Consider the following 22,468-nt stretch of genomic DNA (forward strand, 5'->3'; position numbering starts at 1 on the left):
TGTTGCTGCTTATTTGCAAATTCACAAATCCACGTTGTGGCTTTGGGGTTAAGAAAAGGTGCTACCCTGATTAAATAAAACAAATTATTTATTTTTGTTATTGAGTAGCATCAAATCGTTTTGAAATTTAAGTGTAGTATATGTGAACTTAAGGTATTTAAAGACCAAAATCATATGGTTTGCTGAGAAATTTGAACTATTACAAACACCAAACATTTGCATAGAAGGTTTCAGCTCACTTTCACAAAATGGATGTTTCTGTCAGCCAAAAGTCTCACGTTAGAGGTTTTGTAATGTGGGTTTACTGTAAATAGCTCCAGGGTCCTGACTAGAGCTGAAACCACTAGAGCAACGGCAGATGCCTTTTCTAGGAAGCCAAGAGGTGCTGCAAAAACTGTCTCTGTTCTAGCACCCACGTATCCAGCTTACGTGTTCAACTGCCTACAAGAAATCACATTTATGAGAAAATGGATAAAATGACATTTGCTTTATTGTAACACATATTAATATATTCTGGACAGGCTAAGAAATGCAAATAATAATAATACAATGAAGCCATTCAACATATAATTATATAGATTGCATTATAACTACAACATTTAAATCATGCATCAGGCTAATCATGGTCATTTTAATCAGAAACTGCTTATCATTTTGTGTAAATACTATACACTGAAGCATAAAATATGTATAAAGGCTTTCATATCATGTCTCAGATATTCTAAAACGGTCCAGTACAGACAATGGGCAATCAACAGCAATACAAACAGCATGCATTGCATAATTATTGTAAAGTTTCAGCAATTTGTATATATATATATTACTTATTTATTTTCTAATTTGACAAATATTTTTGCAAAAGGGAGGACACTAAACTAAGTTAATACACAAAATTGTATACGTGGGGCATTTAAATATTAAGAACATATTTCAATCACTCCTCTTTAGATGTACTGGACTGTTACTCCCAGATATAACACAAACGCAGATACAGCATACCGTAAGCATAGCATAGGTTTACATACAGGAATGCATTGCACTGAAGAAAAGTTATGAAATGATACGGATAAGCAGTCATTTCAGACATTTCAGTTTCTGCTTCACAGAGCTCGCCAGCTCGGTCTCTCGTTCCCTGGAATCTGTGAGAAAGAATCAGAGAATGATTTCAGACAGAAGGTTAAGCAACTCAATTTCATTGAAAAATGAATCACTCATGTTGATCAGTATTAGTACACAACAAATCATATATTGTGACACACAATCAAGACATATGTATACATTGAGCACTTTATTATTATGAATTTATTACACTTCTTAGACTTATTAAGTGTTCTGCTGCTGTAGCCTATGAACTTAGAGGTTTTTGACACATTGTGTGTGCATTTAGTTGCATTAACAAGCTGGTGTACATGTCTAAGTAATAAAATGGTATACGAATATAAATTGGACATATGCAATACGCGATAAAATGATACGAGAAGTGTGTCACCCCTACCATTAGAACACCACAGCCTTCAGGGTTATCAACACGTTGAAAGCCACAGTTTTAGCAAACACTATCCTCAAGCAAGTTACTACCAGAGACATGAAGTTCACCTTCGGAGAATCTGGAACACAAACACACAGCATCAGTCACCATTGTAAATTGATTTACAGAGAAATTAAGCCTTCAGATACCCAAAAGCAGAAATGGTCAATATCGCAGTTTAAAATTGTGCATATTGTTGTATTATTTTTTAAACTGTGTGGACAATATCCCAGATAGGCCAACTGGATAAAAAGGGGGCATTAATATATTCGTGATACATACATTGTCATGCTCATGATACAAATTGCAAATACTGCAAGCTGAAATGCTCATTTCCATCCAAACACAATGTTTAGAACAAATGGTGGTGAACATTCATTCATTCATTATCCTAACCCGCTTATCCTGAACAGGGTCGCAGGGGGGCTGGAGCCTATCCCAGCATACATTGGGCGAAAGGCAGGAATACACCCTGGACAGGTCGCCAGTCCATCGCAGGGCACACACACCATTCACTCACACACTCATACCCACGGGCAATTTAGACTCTCCAATCAGCCTAACCTGCATGTCTTTGGACTGTGGGAGGAAACCGGAGTACCCGGAGGAAACCCACACAAACACGGGGAGAACATGCAAACTCCACAGAGAGGCCCCAGCCAACGGGGATTCAAACCCAGGATCTCCTTACTGTGAGGCGGCAGTGCTACCCACTGCACCATCCGTGCTGCCGGTGGTGAACATGTATTTCACAATTACAGATGAATCCGTTTAGATTGGTCATACTTTCTCCTTTAAAAGCGAAGGACCTGGCACATGCCTTATTCAGATCAGTGTCCCCAAACCAAACGAGAAAGAAAAGTAGCCCACCATTATTTTTGGTGCTGTTTCTTTTAAGATCAGCAGCAGTTATATTACACTGATCCTCCTTTATTGTGCTGATTACAGGTACGGTAGCTGAAAGAAAAAAGAGAACCATCATTTGATTTGAATTTGTCAAAAAAAATATTCAAGGCTGCATATTATTATTTAAAGATTAAATAAATGGAGTTTTTAAATAGGAGGGAAGCACAATTACAGTTTACAGACTAGGAGCAGAAAGGTTAGAAAGCTCGTATAACTCAAATACGCTCATCTATGCATTGCTATCTGTGCATTTTAGAATTCATTTTCAATTTCTTTAGTTGTTTTTAAAGCGCAGATGGATTCAATGTTGACATACATTGATAATATATTACACAGTTACCAGGTCATCCAATTCCAGCCTATTCAATTAGATATTAGGGATGTGCCACCTCCCTAATATCTAATGGTAGGGTTTACATTTAAAATTTTGAGAAGTTTGAACTAAATTTGGTATTTCATGTTTAGTTATTTAATTTAATTTAGGTTTTTTTGGGGGGGGGGTTTTACCATGTTAAACTAGAATAATAAATGGTCTTGCAAAACAATTGAACATGCAAAACAATTTGGGTATCTGCGTTTTGCGTTAAAAGGCATCCATGTATCTGTGAGACACATTTCAAATCTAACGAGCCAAAATGCAAAGAGACGCACATAGTAATGTAGATATGGTCACTTGGCAGACAAACAAATTCCAATATCATCTTGCCTCCATTTAAGAGAGTAGAGCAGTACAAGACCAGTAAAAGGTTTTAGGCAATAGGGTTTTTTGTTCTTTGTTAGATGTTTTGATCATGCATGATATTTCACTCTTGGCACAGGCAATATATTATTCCTAACTTTATCAACTGCCCTGTCTTAGCGTATATTACTTAATCATAAAAATATGTATTTTAAACTATTCTTCCCAGAGTAGTCAGGACCAAACAGGCTTACAGTAACTGCACATTTGGGGAAAGGCAAAACAAGTATTTATGGCAGTTTACACAATTAGCCATTAATAACTCTCTTTTTACCACTCGCTCATTTGACATTTGTCAACTTTCAATTTGCTTACTATACCTAGACCTAATATATCAATACTGGATTAGTTATGTGTATGCGAAGATGCATGTGAATAAGCTTGAATGGCAAGTTCAATACTCCCAAAAAATGACAAAGCACAAAATTCATGATCCATACCTTCAGGTTCCGGCATGGGGGCTTCTTTTTCGGCTTTACTGCCAGCCATGCTGCAGTTTTCCAAGGATTTTTCACTGTTGGATAATCCCACATAGACGTATTTTTTGTCCGAGGACAGTGCGGCCAGGTCAGTGGAAAGCCTTTGTTTCGGGCCCCCCTCAGGCATCAGATCCATGGGGCCTTTTTTTTGAGGGAAGAACCCCGTGGCCAAGCAAACACTCGGCTGGCCTGGATTGTCAAGTATGGTTAACACCGGCTCCCGTGGATTTCCCGCTGAAAGATATTACTTACAATATTAGTTATGTTACATTTATTAAACCCACTACCAAACATGATACAGTATGTTACTGATTTTACTTGTGTTAGGCCCATGGTAAAATACTGGTAAAATACAGTATGTTAGTTATTGACCGTTTAATAGACCCATTACAACATTTGCTTTTCTTTCATCATTAATTCCGGTGAACTCTGAACTTGCCAACATAACACTTGCCTTGAACTGAGAATCAAAGAAAAATAACTTCTGAACTGAATAATCTCACAATGAGTAACATACATTTTAAAGTGATCTACAACACAAAACCAAAGCATACATACATACACCCACACATGACATACAATGGTATACTTGTGAGCCCTATATCATTTCACCTCATTACATTACTGTGAGATTCCAGGCATTCAGTATCGACTGTTCATGCACTGATAGCACAGGTCTTAACCGGGATCACACCACAGAGAAATGTCATGATAATATTAACATATAATAAACATATTAACAAAATGAAATATTAATATAAATGGAAATGTTCAGTTATGCATTAAGCATCAATAACACTTAGTAGTCTTATCAGATACAAATGTACACCTGCGTTTAGTCCAACAGTCCTGTGGTTTTAATTTGTCTTTAAAACCGACTTCATTTAAACAGGTGTTGATTCTCCTTTGAACTGGTACGCCCCGTACTTAACTCAAAAACAAGTTGAACAAGTCAGTTTAATTATTATGCTGACAGTGTTTGCTGTAATAAACAACAAACTTGGCTAAAGAATGATAAAATGGCATTAGGTAACTAGGACATTATCCAAATACATATAATTGCAAATGGTTGCAGAATACACAGCCACTTCGAATTAAATCACAAATTATGCAGAATCATTATTGTTATTCATTACACAGTATATTTGAACAGGTTGTATGATTTTTTTTTTTCAAGTGATTGCAATCTGAAGGAGCATGCACATTTCATTTTCAGCTGTTTCGCAAATGGACTGAACAAATTCAGCGAATACTGTAGTATACTTACTCATGGACTTTGAAACCTTATTGACAAAACAACATTATCTTTCTACACATTGATGAAGGTTCAGTTACCAATATTTCTTTGACTGTTGACTGTTCATGCAATGTAAATTCAAATCGTTTAAACTGTACAATACAACTACATCATTGATTCTCAGACTCAATTCTTGGGCACCCCTGTGTATGCTAGTTTTCATTTCAACCACAATTGCAATTCTAACATTTTATCAAGCTGTGTTCATTTCTCATGTTCATGTTCCTCATGTTTAGAAGGATTATTTAACCTCATAATCAAAATAATATCTCATAAATAGTTACAGTATCCATGAACATGAATAATACAAATCCAATATTTACGCTATATTCCAAATGATTACATAAAGACAGGGAAAACATTTTTTTTACAGATCAAATGAAAGACTTGAATCAATAGGCTCCTAATAATAATCTAGTAGAATGCGTGTTCAACAGCTTAATTAGGAGCCCACTGATTTGCCTCAGTCTTTTTTATCAGTTAAAAATGTATAACCAATTTTTATGTGAAAACCAGGGGTTCGCCCATGACTGAGTTTGAGAGCCACTGAACTACATCACAAAGACTATTTTCTACAGTGCAACATTAGCATATAAAACACATTCTCAGTCTATCCACAAAAAGAATAAAGAAAATGGAATTTGTAAAGGTAATCTTACTTGGCTTCACTGACAAAGAGGTCCCTTGTCCAAATTTAAGCGGAGCAGCAGGGTCAAAATACACAGCAATTTCTCATCCGTCACAAACTTTCCAAAAATAACATACATCTTACAGCACCACACTCAAGCCTCAGCAACTGATTTCAAAATGAACCTGATCGCATACACCATGTTACAAAGACAATGATACAACCACCTCTCCATTACAATTTTAAACCATTGAAAGATTCACATTCTCAGCCTGTTCAGAGAAGGAAGAGAACGTAATGTCTTACTTGGTTCCACCGGTAAGTGTGTCCCCTTTCCAAAGGTGAGTGGACGAGCAGTGTTTTACTCTTGACCAAAATGTCTAAATATAATCATACGTGCTTCAGCTATTGACATGATGAAACATAATAATGTTTTACTTACTTGGTATGACAGTGAGAGAATAAACGTCACTCCCGAAGTTTAGCTTGTCAGCATAACACAACAACAGTTTTCAACTCAAAAACACTCATTTAAAGCTTCATTTAGTTTTCCAACTGTGATAAATTGTGATAAACCCGTAAGTTAACACATTTGTTATGCACAACATAGAGCATGTTCTGGACACAGAAATATTAAAACTGACAAAACTGGCAAAGTAGTGTATGCACTGTGTTTATTCAATTTAAAAGCATTTTGCTTGGGGTACTGTATAAAATAATGTTTTACATAAACCAAAAGAAGAATTTTAAATACTAGGCAAATTAGGAAAATCACTTACCAGACAGGGCTACTTTCCTTGCCAATGAATAAATGCATTTTTACAAAAAATCGAAGTGCAAGGTTTTTGTGCAGGTCAGTACGTAATTTTTATCACGGTGGTATCCCACGTAGCACAGTGACAAACTTCCATACAAAAACCCTCCATGGTTATGTCTGAAACACTACTGACTGCTGTGGTGCCAATTGTATCATCTCCTGTAGTGCTTCCTGTCTTCAGTCTCTTGGGGACAAGGGCTATTGTGGCTATCTCTGATTTTTAGCTCAAAGTTGTAATTTTTGAAAACATTCCCATATGTCCTTGTCAATGGCAGAATTGATACCAGGAAGACTGGCTATTCTGTGACATCACCTTTAGCCACTGTAGTTGTCATACAGTAGACATACAGTATGTCTCCGTTTTGACAATAATAAGAATCATAAAATATGTGTTTCATTATAGCTGATACTTGCTTTTAAAATAATTATATCACTGTAAGCAATCCATTTTAATCCATGTTGAGGGGGTATTCAGGAGTAACACTCAAGATATGGACTTGCTTGAATATGCAAGTATCGCAGGTCGTTCCATGAACATACTGTTCGCAAAAAAATGAAGACTACATGACTTTAAATGTGAAAAAGGTGACTAAAATGAGCCATCTGAGCTCAAAATCTCTTTCCTGGCTCTAAAATGGCATAAAATATGATTCTTCATACTTGATGGAAGGTTTTTGTACAGCACTGAACAGACAGTTCATCATTGTGCGATCCCAAGTCGCACTATGTTAAAGCACTGAACAAAAACCCTCCGGCTGTATGTTGGTATAAAACAGCAGTTTGCTTTTCTTTTAGTTTTTAATCATGCTCTGATCGTACCCACATCCTGTTTGACTTTCAGCTTCTGGGTTCCAGGAACAGAGGTTTTGGAGAAATACTGAGAAACATACTTGCCAAGTCATGCAGTAGATTTTCTAAACCTTTAAACGTGTAATATTACAGCCCAGCAGCATGGGCGATAGGAGACTCGCCCTGACCCTTCTTCTGTGGAAGGACAGTCACCAGGCCCGGGCTTAATGCCTGTACCACGTCCTGCAGTTCCCTTCCATTCGTTGGATGTATTGTGCACAACTCCCTGTGAATAAAAATCCACCAAAAACATTATAAAATCAGAGCCAAAGGACAGAAAGTCTCCAATACACTGATTGCATCCCGTAATTGAGATCAAATTAATTTCTCTAAATGTCACTCAAAAATACCTGTATTGGAGTTTTATATTCAAAGAAACATAATGAAGAGTTTAGCATTCAAAACTTGAACGGAACGTCCTTTGTAACAGTGAAATTGCTGTCAATGTTAAGTCATGGCATGTTTCTGCATTACCACTCCTCCATAGCCCAATACTAACTCTAACCTTTCTTTCATTACATTACATTACATTAATGGCATTTGGCAGACGCTCTTATCCAGAGCGACGTACAACAAAATTGCAAAGTGCATACCCATAACCAGGGATAAGTGCGCTCAAAGACCCTAGAGGGAAGTACAATTTCAACTGCTACCTGCACAACAAAGATAAGGACCAGGGCCTATAATTTTTTTTTATTTATTAATTAATACATTTTTATTTTCTTAATCGTAATACCGCAACATGCAAACGTATGAACAAACTGCTTACCTAGCCAAACACTGCTTATCTAGCCAAACTAAACATCCGTCCATTTTAACCAATTCTACTTGAGGGCAATTTTGATCTATTTTGTATTAGTTCTCTCAAAAACTATTTACTGCACACATATGGTTGAAGTTTTAAATCAAAGAAGATATACCATTCAGGTATTTAAGCAATTCATTCATGAAACAATAAGAAGTAGTTCAAACATTTGCTTAGGTATTGCCTCCGTAAATAGTTTTCTTGAAAATGGCTGGACAGATTAAGAAATGAACTTCATCGTTAGTCCAAAAACAGTCGTAGCTTCATAAACAGGTGGGATATTTGGTTCCATAAATGTGTCTGTATCAGATAATTTGCTAAGCAATCTTGCATTGCTATAAAACCAGAAATATGTCAGCTGGAATAAAAGCAATGAATTTATTAATATAATTTCTGAATTGTATATTTTTGTTTTGGTATTGGAAAATGATTTTTTGACGTAGACAAATGGTATAAATGCTTTTTATTTTCTGAGTCTGTGACAAGGAGAGGGTTGTAAACCGTGACCGTGGCCAGGGGAAGGCTGGAGTTTTATTGCCCTGCTTCTCAAATAAGAGGCTGATAAGCATCTAAACTGCTGTTCTCGCTAGTGGAGTGTCTTTTTAACAATCTGGAATTACTGTTTTCCGGTTTTATTATGTTACTGTTTTTTGTATTCAATAAACATGAAAGCAACAAAAATTTCAGACATCGACAACTCAAACTTAATTAGCAAAGTGGAAGCCAAAGCAAACCCTTTTTGTGCTTGGATGCTGTAAATCCTTTGCTAATTAAGAATGAGGTTCCAGTAATTATCCCACCTTAAACAATATCCAAAATATGAAAATGATTGCATTTATAATTACTATATAATCTCTGCAGTAAAACTATTTTTCTAAAATGCTTCCATTATTTCCAGCCACTCCCTAAAAGTTGTGGGTGTATCCAGTGTGTAAAAGAGTAACTAGTTACCATTTCCTTTATTATGTATATTTTCATTTACGCAGCTGCCTAGCTGGTTTACTATAATTCATAAATGTAGTAATGACAAGTCAGTTGTAATTTGAGTTGGAAGGATGTTAAAACAAGCGGCAAGTGACATGTGATAGCTAAGGTGGTGATGTTTCAAAAGTAATTCCTTTAAAATACTATAAGTAAAAAATAAATAAAAAAATAAAAAATACAGTAAGTACTGGCTTGCTTGTCACATTGTTGTAAGGGTATATGGTTTCTTTATCATTGAACCATACATTAGGCCTATATTTGTCATTGATATAGCTATGTATAAAATAAATAGGCCTATGGAACTATATGGAATTTTAATTTATTTTGCATTAGATTTTCAATTATGCATCGACTGTTCTTAACTTTATTAACTTATGCATTGCTTTGAATGAATCAAATTTGTGCCAATGGTTATTGTGCGAGCGTTAATGAATTTTCATCACTGTGTCTCGTACCACGTTGAAAAACACTAGTGCAAAAACAGTTCAGTTAAGTTACAATAGGGTTCTGCTGAGGGAAGAGAGATGAGGAGTTGTGGGTACAAGCAGCAGCTAAGCCGCAAACCACAAGAACACATCAAGACATTTCCTGTGTAAAAGATAATCGTGTGTGTGTGTGTATGTGTGCGTGCATTCATAGGTGCAATGCGTGTGTATATAGTACTGTGCAAAAATCTTAGGCACCTGTATAACATTCTGTACAGATAAGATTCTTTCAAAAATAATTCAATGAAAGGTCCTCAATAAACATACTATACATTTTACATTACATTTCAGTAATTTGGCAGAATAGTTAAAAACTGAATCAAATCAATATTTTTTGAGACCACCTTCGGCATTAAAGCTGCATTGCTTCTCTGAGAGTTCTCTGCAGTTCTATAAGACAGGGAGATTGTTCCAAGCATGTTGGAGAACTTGCCACAGTTCTTCTGCAGACCTTGCTTCTGATCTCAGACAGCCTTGATCAAGTTTTTATGTAAAAAGTAGTCAATTGCTTACAGTCATCAACAATGTCATTAACAATGTGTTTCTGCCCACATGACTGCAGCTCACAGGATGTTTGTTTTTTTCCCGCACCATTCTGAGTAAACAGTTATACTCAGAAATACTCAAACCAGCCTGGCACAATCATGCTATGCTTTAAATCACTGAGATGACAATTAATCCCCATTCTGTTGGGTGATGTGAACATTAACTGTAGCTCCTGACCCGTATCTGCATGATTTACAAATCACTGAGATCACAATTTATCCCCATTCTGATGGTTGATGTGAACATTAACTGTAGCTCCTGACCCGTATCTGCATGTTTTTATGCATTGCACTGCTGTCACATGATTGGCTGATTAGATAATCATATGAAAAAGTAGGTGTAAAGGTGTTCCTAATAAAGTTCTAAGTGAGTGTTATTATTGGCTCCTCTAACAATTATTGTAAATAAAATCAAACAAAGTAAAATTGGCTGAGTTAATCTCAGTCTAAAGAAATTATATTGTGTCATTCCATCACTTCCTGTTTCACTACATTACATTACATTAATGGCATTTGGCAGACGCTCTTATCCTGAGCGACGTACAGTTGATTAGACTAAGCAGGAGACAATCCTCCCCTGGAGCAATGCAGGGTTAAGGGCCCAACGGCTGTGCAGATCTAATTGTGGCTACACCGGGGATCGAACCACCGACCTAGCGGGTCCCAGTCATGTACCTTAACCACTACGCTACAGGCCACCCTAGAGTATAAGAATGAGGTAGCAAGCATGCAAAATCCCTTTGTCAACCATCAGCATGGGAAAAGCCAAAGAACTGACAATTAAGAAGACACAGATGGTAATTGACCATCACAAGTCTGGTAAAGTGTACAAAAACATACTTAAAAGGTTAAACATACCACTTAGCACTGTAAGTGCAATAAAAAGGCGTAAAACATATAGAATGGTTGCAAGCTTGGAAGAGGAAAGAGGATGCAATGGCACAATTAATTCAACAAAGCACCCAGAAATCATTCATTCATTCATTATCCTAACCCGCTTATCCTGAACAGGGTTGCAGGGGGGCTGGAGCCTATCCCAGCATACATTGGGCGAAAGGCAGGAATACACCCTGGACAGGTCACCAGTCCATCGCAAGGCACACACACCATTCACTCACACACTCATACCCACGGGCCTAACCTGCATGTCTTTGGACTGTGGGAGGAAATCGGAGTACCAGGAGGAAACCCACACAAACACGGGGAGAACATGCAAACTCCACAGAGAGGCCCCGGCCGACGGGGATTCAAACCCAGGATCTCCTTACTGTGAGGCGGCAGTGCTACCCACTGCACCATCCGTGCCGCCCGCACCAAGAAATCTTGGCAGAAAATCTGGATGACTCAGCTAGGAACCTGAGACTTGGTTGTAGATAGATTGTCCAGCAGCACAATGACTCCAAGTATACATCAAAATCCACACAGAAATGGTTAAGTAAAAACAACAACCATGTTCTGCAACGACCATCTCAGTCTCAGTGTTCTATAATCTTATCACAAATTAGAGGAAAAGACTTGTGGATGCCATCTTTGTCAGGGTGCACAAAGTATTCAGCCAGGGGTGCCAATAATTGTGGAACCCAAAAATATTTGGGAAATGATTATTTTTTTTTTTTAATGTAAGACTTTGTTTGATTCCAATCATTAAATCATTGAATCATTAATAAAGCTTACCACTTTATGCATGTTGGAAAATTATGCTTATGTCAATGGCTGTATTGTTTTTTTAGTTTACTGCACTTTTTGTGAAGATATATAGCCATTGTATTTAGTGGAGACGTCCTTTGCAGGTAAAATTCAATCGTTTTATTAATTTTATCTAATGGAGAATAGATTTCATTGAGAATTTGTATGTGGGTTACATTTAAAAGTGATTTTGAAATGTAAATTTTCTTTCCACCCAATGTTCCGGTTTACTTATTAATAACACCTTATATTTTTGCCATTCACAGGCTCTTCTTGTGTAGCCAAATAATATAATTATAAACTCACCCAATTTAACGTGTACGGGCGGGAAAACTCCAACAGAGTGCGCTACTGAGTAAGTGAAATGAACCCGCTGACAATTCACCATAGAAGGCAAGCTATATTGTAGGTTTAGATTTCCAAGATGGTGGTAAGTGAATCACTCCCAGAATTTGCCATGCATGTTATAACGCAGTATAGTATCGCAGCTAACAATTATATTTTGTCGTTCAGAAATTTGGGTTGCAATTTAAAGCAACATTGGAGAATATCACAAACTTGCAACCAGTTGGAGACGACTTCCGCTGGTTTTTGAAGGTACGTTTGACATAATTCTGCAAATGTGTTAGCTCCATAATAACCCGCAGTAGATTACTACATTGATTTTGTTTCCCCAGCAGAAATAACTTTACCCACTAACAGTTATTTGACTGAACAAAGTGTAACATTACCTTTCCGTGTATATAGCAGCGTATCGTGCTGACCAGCAGCCGTATCATATTGGTTAGTTGGCTGGCTGGCTAGCTAGCTACAAACAGTAACTTAATGTGACGAAAACAACGTAGCCTGCTACCCCTAGTAAGCTAGCTAGGTAAATAGTTTTTTTTTTTTTTTTTTTACCATGTACGTCTGGCTGTATAGTTAGCTTGAAGCTGCAATGTTTTGGGAAGTTTAGGCGATTTTTGAAAATATTATGTACGACGTATGACATAAACTGTTAAAAAGGGAATAAAAATAGTTCAACGTGAAATTATTTTGAAGAACTCGTAGCAAAGATTCCTCGTAGGCATATTCTTTGACGTCTCTTGATGACGTCAGAAGAATGTGTTCTGTTTACATTCCAGTTTACAGCAGAGATTTTCAACGTAGAGGGTCTTTGTATACATGCGTCAAATGTTATGGCATCTCCTTTCATAGATGTATTGTTACTGCCAGTCTAATATGAAAAATAATAAATGAAAATATCTGTTATTGTTTTTATGTTGTGTTATTGTGTCATGTTATTTTACAGTACCCATGTTGAGACCTCTAATTGTGAGAGATTTTTGAAGTCATTTTTTTGCATGAAAACATTATTTCAATATGAGTTATTTGTTCATAAACCAAACTTGTCTTTATTCTTTTGACAGCTTAAATGTGGAAACTGTGGGGAGATCCCAGACAAATGGCAATATGTTAACCTAATGGTGAGAAGATATATAAACTTTGTTTGCAATGCCACAACTATGCAACTAAAGGAGACATATGTAGGCTATTGTGATAGAATTGGCAGATCTGAAAAATGTTTGTAGCTGATGATAATGCCTGCCACTGATCTGAATGTTATTTGACTGGGCTTTAAATGGAAAGGAAATGCAGCTTTATAAGACAATGGTGTTGGTTCAACAGCATTTTTTATATGCTGCCATTCTGTAGTCACGGCCAGCTTCAGGGCAGGTGCCTGTGCAACTGACTTACTGTCTTGCTAAAATGCCATTCATTCAAACTATTGTTTCATAATTATGCTAATATTATGTATTATTATGTACTGATTTATATTTTGAAGGTTTGTGTAAATTTCCAGTACTAAGGCTTGAAAAATATTATTGGTTTCTTTGTTGCCTATAGTTCTTTGTTGACCCTGTAGTTGTGTTGTTGCTGTCCCAAGAAAAATCCAACAATAATTTCTTCCCCCAGTCCCAGTATTATGAATAATAATTCAGTAGCTAAATAAACAAGAAGTCTACACACAATGCTGTTGCAATTCAGTTTAATGAAGCATTTCAATCCACCAGAATCTTGTGATGGAGTGCAGGGACACAATGCAGTTTGAAAATCAAACTGTACATCCAGTTCTTCTGATTAATATAATCAAAGCATTGATTTTTTTTTTTTTTACATTACATTACATTAATGGCATTTTGCAGACACTCTTATCCAGAGCAACATACAGTTGATTAGACTAAACAGGAGACCGTCCTCCCCTGGAGCAATGAAGGGTTAAGGGCTGTGCGGATTTTATTGTGGCTAGACTGGGGCTCGAACCACCGTCCTTGCGGGTCCCAGTCATGTACCGTAACCACTACGCTACAGGCCGCCCCTGTTTTTCTATTGGCAGGACAGTGTGCCTCTGAAAGGGGGGAGGGGAAGTGCCAGTATGGTGCAGAAATGTAAACTGTGCTCCAGAGAGAACTCCATTGGTGAGTCCTTGTAATGACCTGTATGCAGAGACTGTGACCATCCAATACACCGATAAATATGTGACAGTGCATTTATTTGGAAGGTACTGAATCGGTGAGTCCAACTGCCACCAAAAAACAACTAATATGCATTTTCATATTTGTACAGATATACTAAAGGATACCATCACTCCATATAATGTAAGTCACAGCATTTCAGTATTAACTGTTTTGATTTGGGTATCTGCATGATCAGTGGTGAAATTTCTGTTGCATTATTTTGAATCAAGCACACCTTTAAGTATTTTTATTTCAGTGTAGTCTGAGCTGCTTGCCTGCAGGAGAGGTAACACAAGCTGTAAGCTGATGACTCAAATCCATTTGTCTTCCTTGGTAATACAAAGCACTGCTTTAGAACTGAGAGTTTATGCTCCCCTGAGCCCTGTAGGAACACCTGGTCATCAATATCTTTTGTCTCTCATGGGGTTGCATGCTGTATTGGCCCTGAAGGCAGAAGACAGCGACAGATTTAAGACCATGGTGCAGTTTGAGTGTCGAGGTCTGGAACCAGTTTCATTCCAACCCCAGGTGAAACATTTCTCCTTTAAGTTTATGCTAACAACAGCAGTATTATGGAGCATTGTTTAACATTGTAGTTTTACAGGTTTTAAAACTCTTAACTATGCAACTTTGAGTTTCAATTGAATGTTTTTCCTCTTTAACCAATAAATATTCACCTGTACAACTTTTGTATATTGTTAAATTGATAACTGGCTCAACAAAGAGAAGCATTTTGGTCAGTATGGCAGTGACATACTGTGACATTATGGCATATAATGTTACTGACTTCCAGTCTGAATTGAAATGTGTTTACCTTATGATTGTGTGGAGTTTGGATTTTACCTTCCTGTTGCAGGCTGGCTTTGTTGCACAAGGAGCAGACTCGAAGACTGTATTCCCTGAAATTAACCTACTGGAAGGGGTGAGTCTTTATGCCATTAACATTATTTTTTTTCCACTTCCATTAACATGAGTCATTACCCCTTCCATTGTCCTCATGCTTTTTGATTAAATTGAGTCATTGGTGTCATCAGTGACTGATTCAGATAAGTCATCTACTGACAGCATATGCAGCTGTACGCATTTCTACGCACCTTCCCCAAATATTAATTCATGGTGAAGTATTGTAAGTCCTTGATAAGTGCTCGGGAACATGCAAGCATGCCCTGATACAGAAATATAATGTCATTGGCCATTTATTTCATAGTATAACACAAAGAAAAATAACTTAAAATAAGAGAATGTCTGACATTCATTTCTATTACAATGTGTACTTGACAAGCTGCTCATATTGATGAAAACTGGCACCTTTTGTGTTTTAGGACTGGACCGACTATGATGAGAAAATCAAAGAATCTGTTGGCATCTATGAAGTTACTCATAAGTTCATCAAGTGCTGAGCACTGTATTTACACAGACATTCTCTCCTGAGTTGCCAGACGCCGAAGATACTTAAGGATTGGCTTTGAATTTCTCAAATTCAAAATGGCAGCCTACAAAATTCACAATGTCCCATCCCTCTTGTCATACATGGGAAGGAAAGGAACGGAATGGAACTGAACTGAGTGGCTGTGGGGTGTAACTCCGCTTCTGTCAATAAAGCTTCAGAGGGAAATATCCTGTGTTATTGTCCACTGATATCTGAAAGATATATATTTATAGGTTTTAGGTGACCATGGGAATTTCTGATAGTTACAGTACTGTTCTCCCTGTACAGCACTTGTGAACGTGTTTGTTACATTACATTTTCATAATTGAAACTCACTGAGCGGCACTGCAAATCTATGAAATATCAAGGCACAGTCTGATGTTGTCTTCTGTTCTTTTGACATGGATAGGGATGACCCTGACAATAGCCTTTTATTTAATACCTTCTTCAGCCCTTATACTGAATCAGAACCAGGCCCTCAGCCCTTATACTGAATCAGAACCAGCAGGCCCTCAGCCCATATACTGAATCTGAACCAGCAGGCCCTTAGCCCTTATACTGAATCAGAACCAGCAGGCCCTTAGCCCTTATACTGAATCCGAACCAGGCCCTTAGCCCTTATACTGAATCCGAACCAGGCCCTCAGCCCATATACTGAATCAGAACCAGGCCCTTAGCCCATATACTCAGCAATTATACTTATTTTTTATTTATTTTTTGCTTCCTGCTATTATACATTGTGCTCTTGGGAGTACATTACAGAATAACTTGAATGCACTGGTCCCTCTGTGTGACCTTAATCACATAATCTATAATGCAATAACTGAGGGTGTCTATATAAAATGATAAGCTGTGCAAATGATTTATATTTCTACAACTGTCTTCATATCTATTTGCATTATACTTATTCTACAGTATCTTGCTGCCTCTTGATCAGGTCAGTTTTAAAAATAATTATATTGTATTAAATTACATTAAGATAACTTAAAATGTTCTTGTATTCAATTGTACAAAGAATAAAATAGATTTTCTCTAGAAATAATAGAATAGTTTGACCTTATTTTGGTTGAGCAAAAATATGCCTGTTATTCTTCTTGTGATGCCTGATCAAGAGTAACCTCACTGCATAATCATATCACATATATGGTATCTCTATAAGAGAAGGTGAAAGCTTTCTTCCTCCCAACAACTCACTGCTGAGACTACTGCAATATTAAATACCCGGCCTTCTACTTGTAGCTGTCTAGCTTGTATATTATACATGTACACCTGGGGTGTGTGTGTTGAGTGGAGGGATCAATTGGCACTTGGGTGCCTTTTTGGTGAACTCAAGAGTGATGACTGTCTTTGTGTTCCTTCATCTGTTCTACTTAGCGCTTTGTGCTTCAGACCGATCACGCATTCAGTGGCCGGCATTCATTCTGTACCATATTCAATGTCTCCCTTCCTCTTCCAGGCTCCTAATTCACTGCCACTACACCTGGCACCAGTTCATAAGAGCAGTCTCTGCTCAGCATCAACTATGCGGACAAGCTGTGCAGATATGGTGATAAATGTCCTATTCTGGAAAGAAAAACCCCCCACAAATTTTACTTCCTTTATTGAATTGTTCAATGCACTGCAAAATATATTCACTTAATATAAGTTACCTCTGTGGAAAATATAACATGAATCCAGTCATGTTATTCCTTCCCGGAAACTGAAATATACCACATAGTCACTAACCTTTCACAAATGTTTGTTTGAAAATAGAAATGAATATTTATTGAGTTATTTATTTGTTTATTTCTGTAAAAGATTGTGTAAAATGGGTAAAAGCTGAACCTTCACTCTTCTCTAATGACGTATACACACCTGTACACCAATTTATTAATGCGGTTATCTATTCTGCCAATCCTGTGGCAACAGTGCAATGCATAAAACAATGCATATGGGTCAGGAGCTTCAGCTAATGTTCAGATCAACCATCAGAAAGGGGAAAAAATGTAATCTCAGTGATCTCGACCATGTCATGATTGTTGGTGACAGACTTTCTTTGAGTATTTCTGTGACTGCTAATCTCCTGGGATTTTTACGCACAACAGTCTCTAGAGTTTACTCAGGATGGTGTGGACGAAAATGCCTTGTTGATGAGAGCCGTCAACAGAGAATGGGCAGACTGGTTCTTAAAGTTCTGTCAGCCAAGAACAGAAAGCTGAGGCTACAGTAGGCAAAGGCTCACCAAAACTGGCCAGTTGAAGACTGGAAAAATGTAGCCTGGTCTGAAGAATTTCTGCTGAGGCATACAGATGGTAGGGTCAGAATTTGGTGGCAACAGCATGAATCCATGGACCCTGAGACACTGAAACGACCCTATCTGGCAATTACTACACGGTCAAAGTCACTTAGATCACATTTCATCCCCATTCTGATGTTTAGTCTGAACAACAATTGATCCCATTGACCATGCTTTTATACGTTGCGTTTCTGCCATTTCTGGCTGATTAGATATTTGCATTCACAAGCTGGAGTACAGACCTACCTAATAAAATGTTCACTGACCCATGCAGGTCTTAATCTCATATATACATGTTTCTTGCAGTTCATTTTCAGACCTAGTTCTGATTGGCTAGAAATATTACCACAGGTATATATGATGAAGATAAGTGACACACATACCTCCATATATTCTATATCAAAGATCCTCTTGATGGAGCCTCCTTGAAAATCTCACAGTCCAACAGCTAATGTGCCCCACACCTGAACCAGAGACGGTAATCACTTCTTAGTAGAGAGGGCCTTATACCATGGTTTGCTTTCACTCATTTATAAAACACTAAGGCACACTTCAACAGCAATATCCTGCCAACAGAGACTAAAGCTCATTTTGTTGTCCAGCTCCTGGTCCCTCTGCATGTCAACAAGATGAATACATCTTCGGTGTCAGTGACCGCAAAGCAAGCCTTCACACCTTCTCACCGGGCTTACTGAGGCCCCCATCTCCTCCCTCCTCCTCACCATCTGGCATCACATCGGTACTCTTGGTGCAGCGTTCGTACAGCACCATAAGCACACCCATCACCCAGGCCGACACCGTGCCAGCTGAGAAGATGAGGAAACCCACAGAAGTGAGGAAGATGTAATCTTGGTAGCCCAAGCTCTGGTGGCATTCCATCCGCAGTTGCATGCCCACCTCTGCCAGCCACCGGCCCTCCATGTCTGAGGGTGCCTGGCACACCGTCTTCAGCCCGTCTGTCGCACAGAGGGAGAAACACACCTCATCACTGCAAAGAATGTTGGGACGCACGGTGTGAGGTCACAATATAAGCGTTTACATCACAGGTCATATGTGCGGGGACATATGCTAGCGAGAGAAGCAAAAACTCACAAGTCAAGTTACGGCATACATCTACGTCCTTCTCTCATCCCTTGAGGAGATGGGTATCTCAGGCTCTGCCCTCAAGTGGATTGATTCACATATTGCCCCCACACTCCCTCTGGACCCATGTCCCATAGGGCTCAGTCCTGGTGCTTGGTCCTTAGGTCTTGGTCCAATTATATCTGCTAATCATTGCTATGCTGATAACACTCAACTTCAGGTGTACCAAATACTTGTTTAGATGGCACATAAAACACAGGTCTTATGCAACTGATGTCACTAGAACTAGTCATTAAATACTAACAGCAGGCTGCTGCTGAATTAATAAATAAGTGGAAAGATTAATCACCATCTGAACACCTCAGCTTCTCATTTCAGCAGTATCAATAGCCGTAATCTAAACTACGCTCCATTAGCTTTAATCAACCATTTTTTCAAACAGGCCTCCCTCAGTGGATCCCCAACTCTGCCATGTTTCTGGGTTTGCATGATTCATCTTATTTTCGGGCAAGAAAAGTTGATTATTATTATTATGTGATACTGAAGACTGAAGCTTTAATTGGCTATATTGATAATAATGAATGCAAATCATGCTCAGTACAAAGCGGCAGAACGTTACTGTCACACATGCCTCCTGAATGTGAAAAAATAGCATGTATTTTTCAATACGTTGAAACGAATAGTAAAATTAATTATAGCACTGAGATAGGAACACGTTTTACGATATTTAAGTAGCAAGGTTTTGAAACAAGCAAAGTAGGAAAAATTCACCTTCGGCATAGGAACAACTGATTCAAATAACATTTTTACAAAAACAGCTCTTCAACAACCAGAAGCAGGGCATAAAGAAACCTCGCTCAAATAAAGGGGTTAAGAAAATAATAAGAACTAAAGAATGCTAAGATCACCTTGAAACTTAAATGCTTCGATCTGCATCCATAGGCAAAGATCCTCGGTGTCGCAATCGCAGCGCCAGGGGTTCCCACTGAGTGCGATGGAGCGGAGTGTTTGGAGCGAGATGAGAGAGCTGACGTTCAGAGACGTCAGGTTGTTCCGGCTGATGTCTAGCACCTGGAGCGCCGTGTTCTCCGTGAAGGCGTCAGGGTGGATCTCGGACAATCCAGGGTTGTCCGTCAGCCTGAGCATCACAAGACTCCCCAATGGTCCGAACGTCCGGCCGTCGATTTGAGCAAGGGCGTTGAAGGATAGATCCAGGTAAGCCAGTTTGCGGAGGTTTCCAAAGGTAGATTCTGAGATCTCTGAGAGAGTGTTGTTACTGCAGTCTAGAAACACCAAGTCAGACAAGTAGTTGAGCAGCAGCGCCGGCAACTCTGCGATACGGTTGCTGGAAATGAGAAGCTGCCTGGTGGCGAGTGGGAAGTCCGGAGGAAAATAATTTAGGTCCTGCCCCACGCACTGAACTGCAAGCTGGTCGTCGCATGAGCATCGGTTGGGGCAGCCCGCGGTTACAGCCGGGGACGGTGCAGCCCCCATGACAAATGCTAGCAGAAACACGAGCCACAGTGAGTGTGCGCCACGACGACGGGAAAAGTGCATGATTTTGAAGTCCTCATTTAACTCCGCGTGGTCAGTGCCACAAAACTGTCACATCATGAACTGATCTCCACAGCCTTGTTGCAGAAGCCATAGAGCCGTTTGACTGCTATTTAAAAATATATATATATTGTCAATGGCACCAATTATCCCTGGATAACTTAATGATATACATCCCATCCTGAAATTTCAGTAGAACTGTAGGGCTACTGCAGGGTCTGAGCTACAGAGAGAGAGAGAGGGGGGGGGGGGGATCAGCAATCACGTTTCATGTCCATGTAGTCAAATTACTTATTCACCACACCTTTAAAAAGCAAAGCATTCAGGTTGTCCAGATGCCACTGACAGTCTATATCCCATGAATGACTGCAGTCATGCATCTAAAAAGTCAGTTTACTTACATATTGTTTTCATACAACAAATGTAGGACAATGTCAAGGCATAATTGATAAATAGAACACAGATAAGTGAAGAAAAAACACACACAGGCTCCTCCCAAATATTATTATGCTGGGGAAAGGAGTTTAGGGGTGACACTCTTCCAAACAAAAAAGGAATCACTGAGAGCAATATAACCAATAACCAATACCAATACAACCTCCAGTTCATATCATTTTGTTAATTCCTCTACAGAAAGGTACCATCTCCCTCACGTGTGTCTTCATGATAAACCTTTCTGTAAGTAATAATAACAATGGCGTGCCTGTATGAGTGCAAAGCTGGTGGTACTCAGTGGCGCAATTTGAGTCTGTAATCTGACACATTGATATGGATGTGTTAATGAGAGATCATTCATATACAGGCTTATTCTGAAAAAATGGCTGCCAGTTTGATGGTTAGCCTAATCTAACTTCAAAGCCCCTTCAGAAATATGGGATACAGTTCTAAAAATAATGTAATTTTAAAATGATGTCAATGGAAAGGATAAGTACAAATACAATAAATTAGCATGAAAATGTGAAAGGAAACAAACAACTGGGCTGTCTAGTATTACAAATAATTGCATAATGATAAGGATAAAGAATCCCCCCTAAAACAGCAAGGATATAACTAGCCAGTTATGCTACTTACATTTATGTGGAATTCCATACTTTTAGTTCATGATTATTTGTATTTGCATCACATTGCTGTTTGTGTCGACAACATTGCACAACACTGTTTAACTCTGCCTAATAGCATCCTGTGTATTTTATCCCCATAAATGATATTATCAATGTGACTGTTGCAGATAGAACAAACCAGAGGCCACTGGTTAGAGAAGCAGACTAAGCTAATGCAAAATAAATAGTGGAGATCAGACTCATCAGTGTAACTTTCCTTCCAGGGTGACCTCCAGCCTCTCAGCTTGCAAGGTGAGGCAGGGGTGATGGTGGGGTGGTGGCCAGGATTGGGGAGTTACACCCTTTATTATTTAATGGCAGTGTCACCTGTCAGCATAGCACGTAGGCAAGTGTGTGGCCTGGCGTCATAGTCTGTATCTCATGTGGTGATGGCTATAGTCATTTGGTAATAATGTACTTTGTCAAAATGTAATAGATTAATACTGATATAGCTTATTTTATGTCATGGCATCCCATGTACAGAGTGGGACAAAAGGAAGCATTTTTAAATTACAATAAGATAACAAAAACAGCGAGACTCTGAGCAAATGAATCTCAGAGACAATTGGCCAGTGGATTGGAATTGGATGCAGTGGAATTAGCAAAACTGTGATTGCAGTGGGCGCACAAAGAAATGTAGACTATATCTGTGAAACAACACTTGACAAACATGTAGAAATTGCAGACACATTTATGACAGCTAGCAACGTGTCTCCCATACATTATGCCTACACGAGCTGCAGAGGACAAAAGTTGGATACCTCAGATTTAACGGCAGTCT

General features: G+C 38.5%; 2 protein-coding genes and 1 long non-coding RNA gene across 7 annotated transcripts; 1 reads left to right on the top strand and 2 right to left on the bottom strand.

The window, feature by feature from the left end:
- Positions 1 to 472: 472 nt before the first annotated feature.
- LOC133128054 (uncharacterized) lies at positions 473 to 7,205 on the bottom strand. 5 transcript variants are annotated; one of them, XR_009708711.1, is made up of 5 exons: positions 6,357 to 7,205; positions 3,614 to 3,886; positions 2,399 to 2,485; positions 1,496 to 1,607; positions 473 to 1,139 (listed from the first exon to the last, which is right to left on the bottom strand). It is a non-coding gene; the product is annotated as an uncharacterized LOC133128054 (long non-coding RNA). The 5 variants fall into 5 exon arrangements; XR_009708709.1 differs by lacking the exon at positions 6,357 to 7,205 and adding an exon at positions 6,020 to 6,097; XR_009708712.1 differs by lacking the exon at positions 6,357 to 7,205 and adding an exon at positions 5,884 to 5,993.
- A 4,904-nt stretch (positions 7,206 to 12,109) lies between these two features.
- On the top strand, positions 12,110 to 15,863 carry czib (CXXC motif containing zinc binding protein). The gene is made up of 8 exons (XM_061241274.1): positions 12,110 to 12,178; positions 12,262 to 12,345; positions 13,158 to 13,214; positions 14,126 to 14,207; positions 14,356 to 14,387; positions 14,697 to 14,774; positions 15,103 to 15,168; positions 15,569 to 15,863. The coding sequence occupies exons 1-8, from the start codon at positions 12,173 to 12,175 to the stop codon at positions 15,644 to 15,646; spliced, it is 483 nt and encodes a 160-aa protein (XP_061097258.1). The 5' UTR covers positions 12,110 to 12,172; the 3' UTR covers positions 15,647 to 15,863.
- A 1,395-nt stretch (positions 15,864 to 17,258) lies between these two features.
- On the bottom strand, positions 17,259 to 20,590 carry LOC133128892 (leucine-rich repeat-containing protein 52-like). The gene is made up of 2 exons (XM_061242697.1): positions 19,942 to 20,590; positions 17,259 to 18,906 (listed from the first exon to the last, which is right to left on the bottom strand). The coding sequence occupies exons 1-2, from the start codon at positions 20,588 to 20,590 to the stop codon at positions 18,620 to 18,622; spliced, it is 936 nt and encodes a 311-aa protein (XP_061098681.1). The 3' UTR covers positions 17,259 to 18,619.
- Between the last annotated feature and the right edge of the window lie 1,878 nt (positions 20,591 to 22,468).

This window comes from Conger conger, chromosome 5, assembly GCF_963514075.1.
Source record: "Conger conger chromosome 5, fConCon1.1, whole genome shotgun sequence".
Taxonomy (NCBI): Eukaryota; Metazoa; Chordata; class Actinopteri; order Anguilliformes; family Congridae; genus Conger; species Conger conger.

Coding starts and splice junctions, on each gene's coding strand:
- czib (XM_061241274.1), top strand. Junction 12,346..13,157: donor ACTTCCGCTGGTTTTTGAAG/GTACGTTTGACA, acceptor TTCTTTTGACAG/CTTAAATGTGGAAACTGTGG. Junction 13,215..14,125: donor GGCAATATGTTAACCTAATG/GTGAGAAGATAT, acceptor TTCTATTGGCAG/GACAGTGTGCCTCTGAAAGG.
- LOC133128892 (XM_061242697.1), bottom strand. CDS start 20,590: ATGCACTTTTCCCGTCGTCGTGGCGCACACTCACTGTGGCTCGTGTTT. Junction 18,907..19,941: donor CGAAGCATTTAAGTTTCAAG/GTGATCTTAGCA, acceptor TCTGTGCGACAG/ACGGGCTGAAGACGGTGTGC.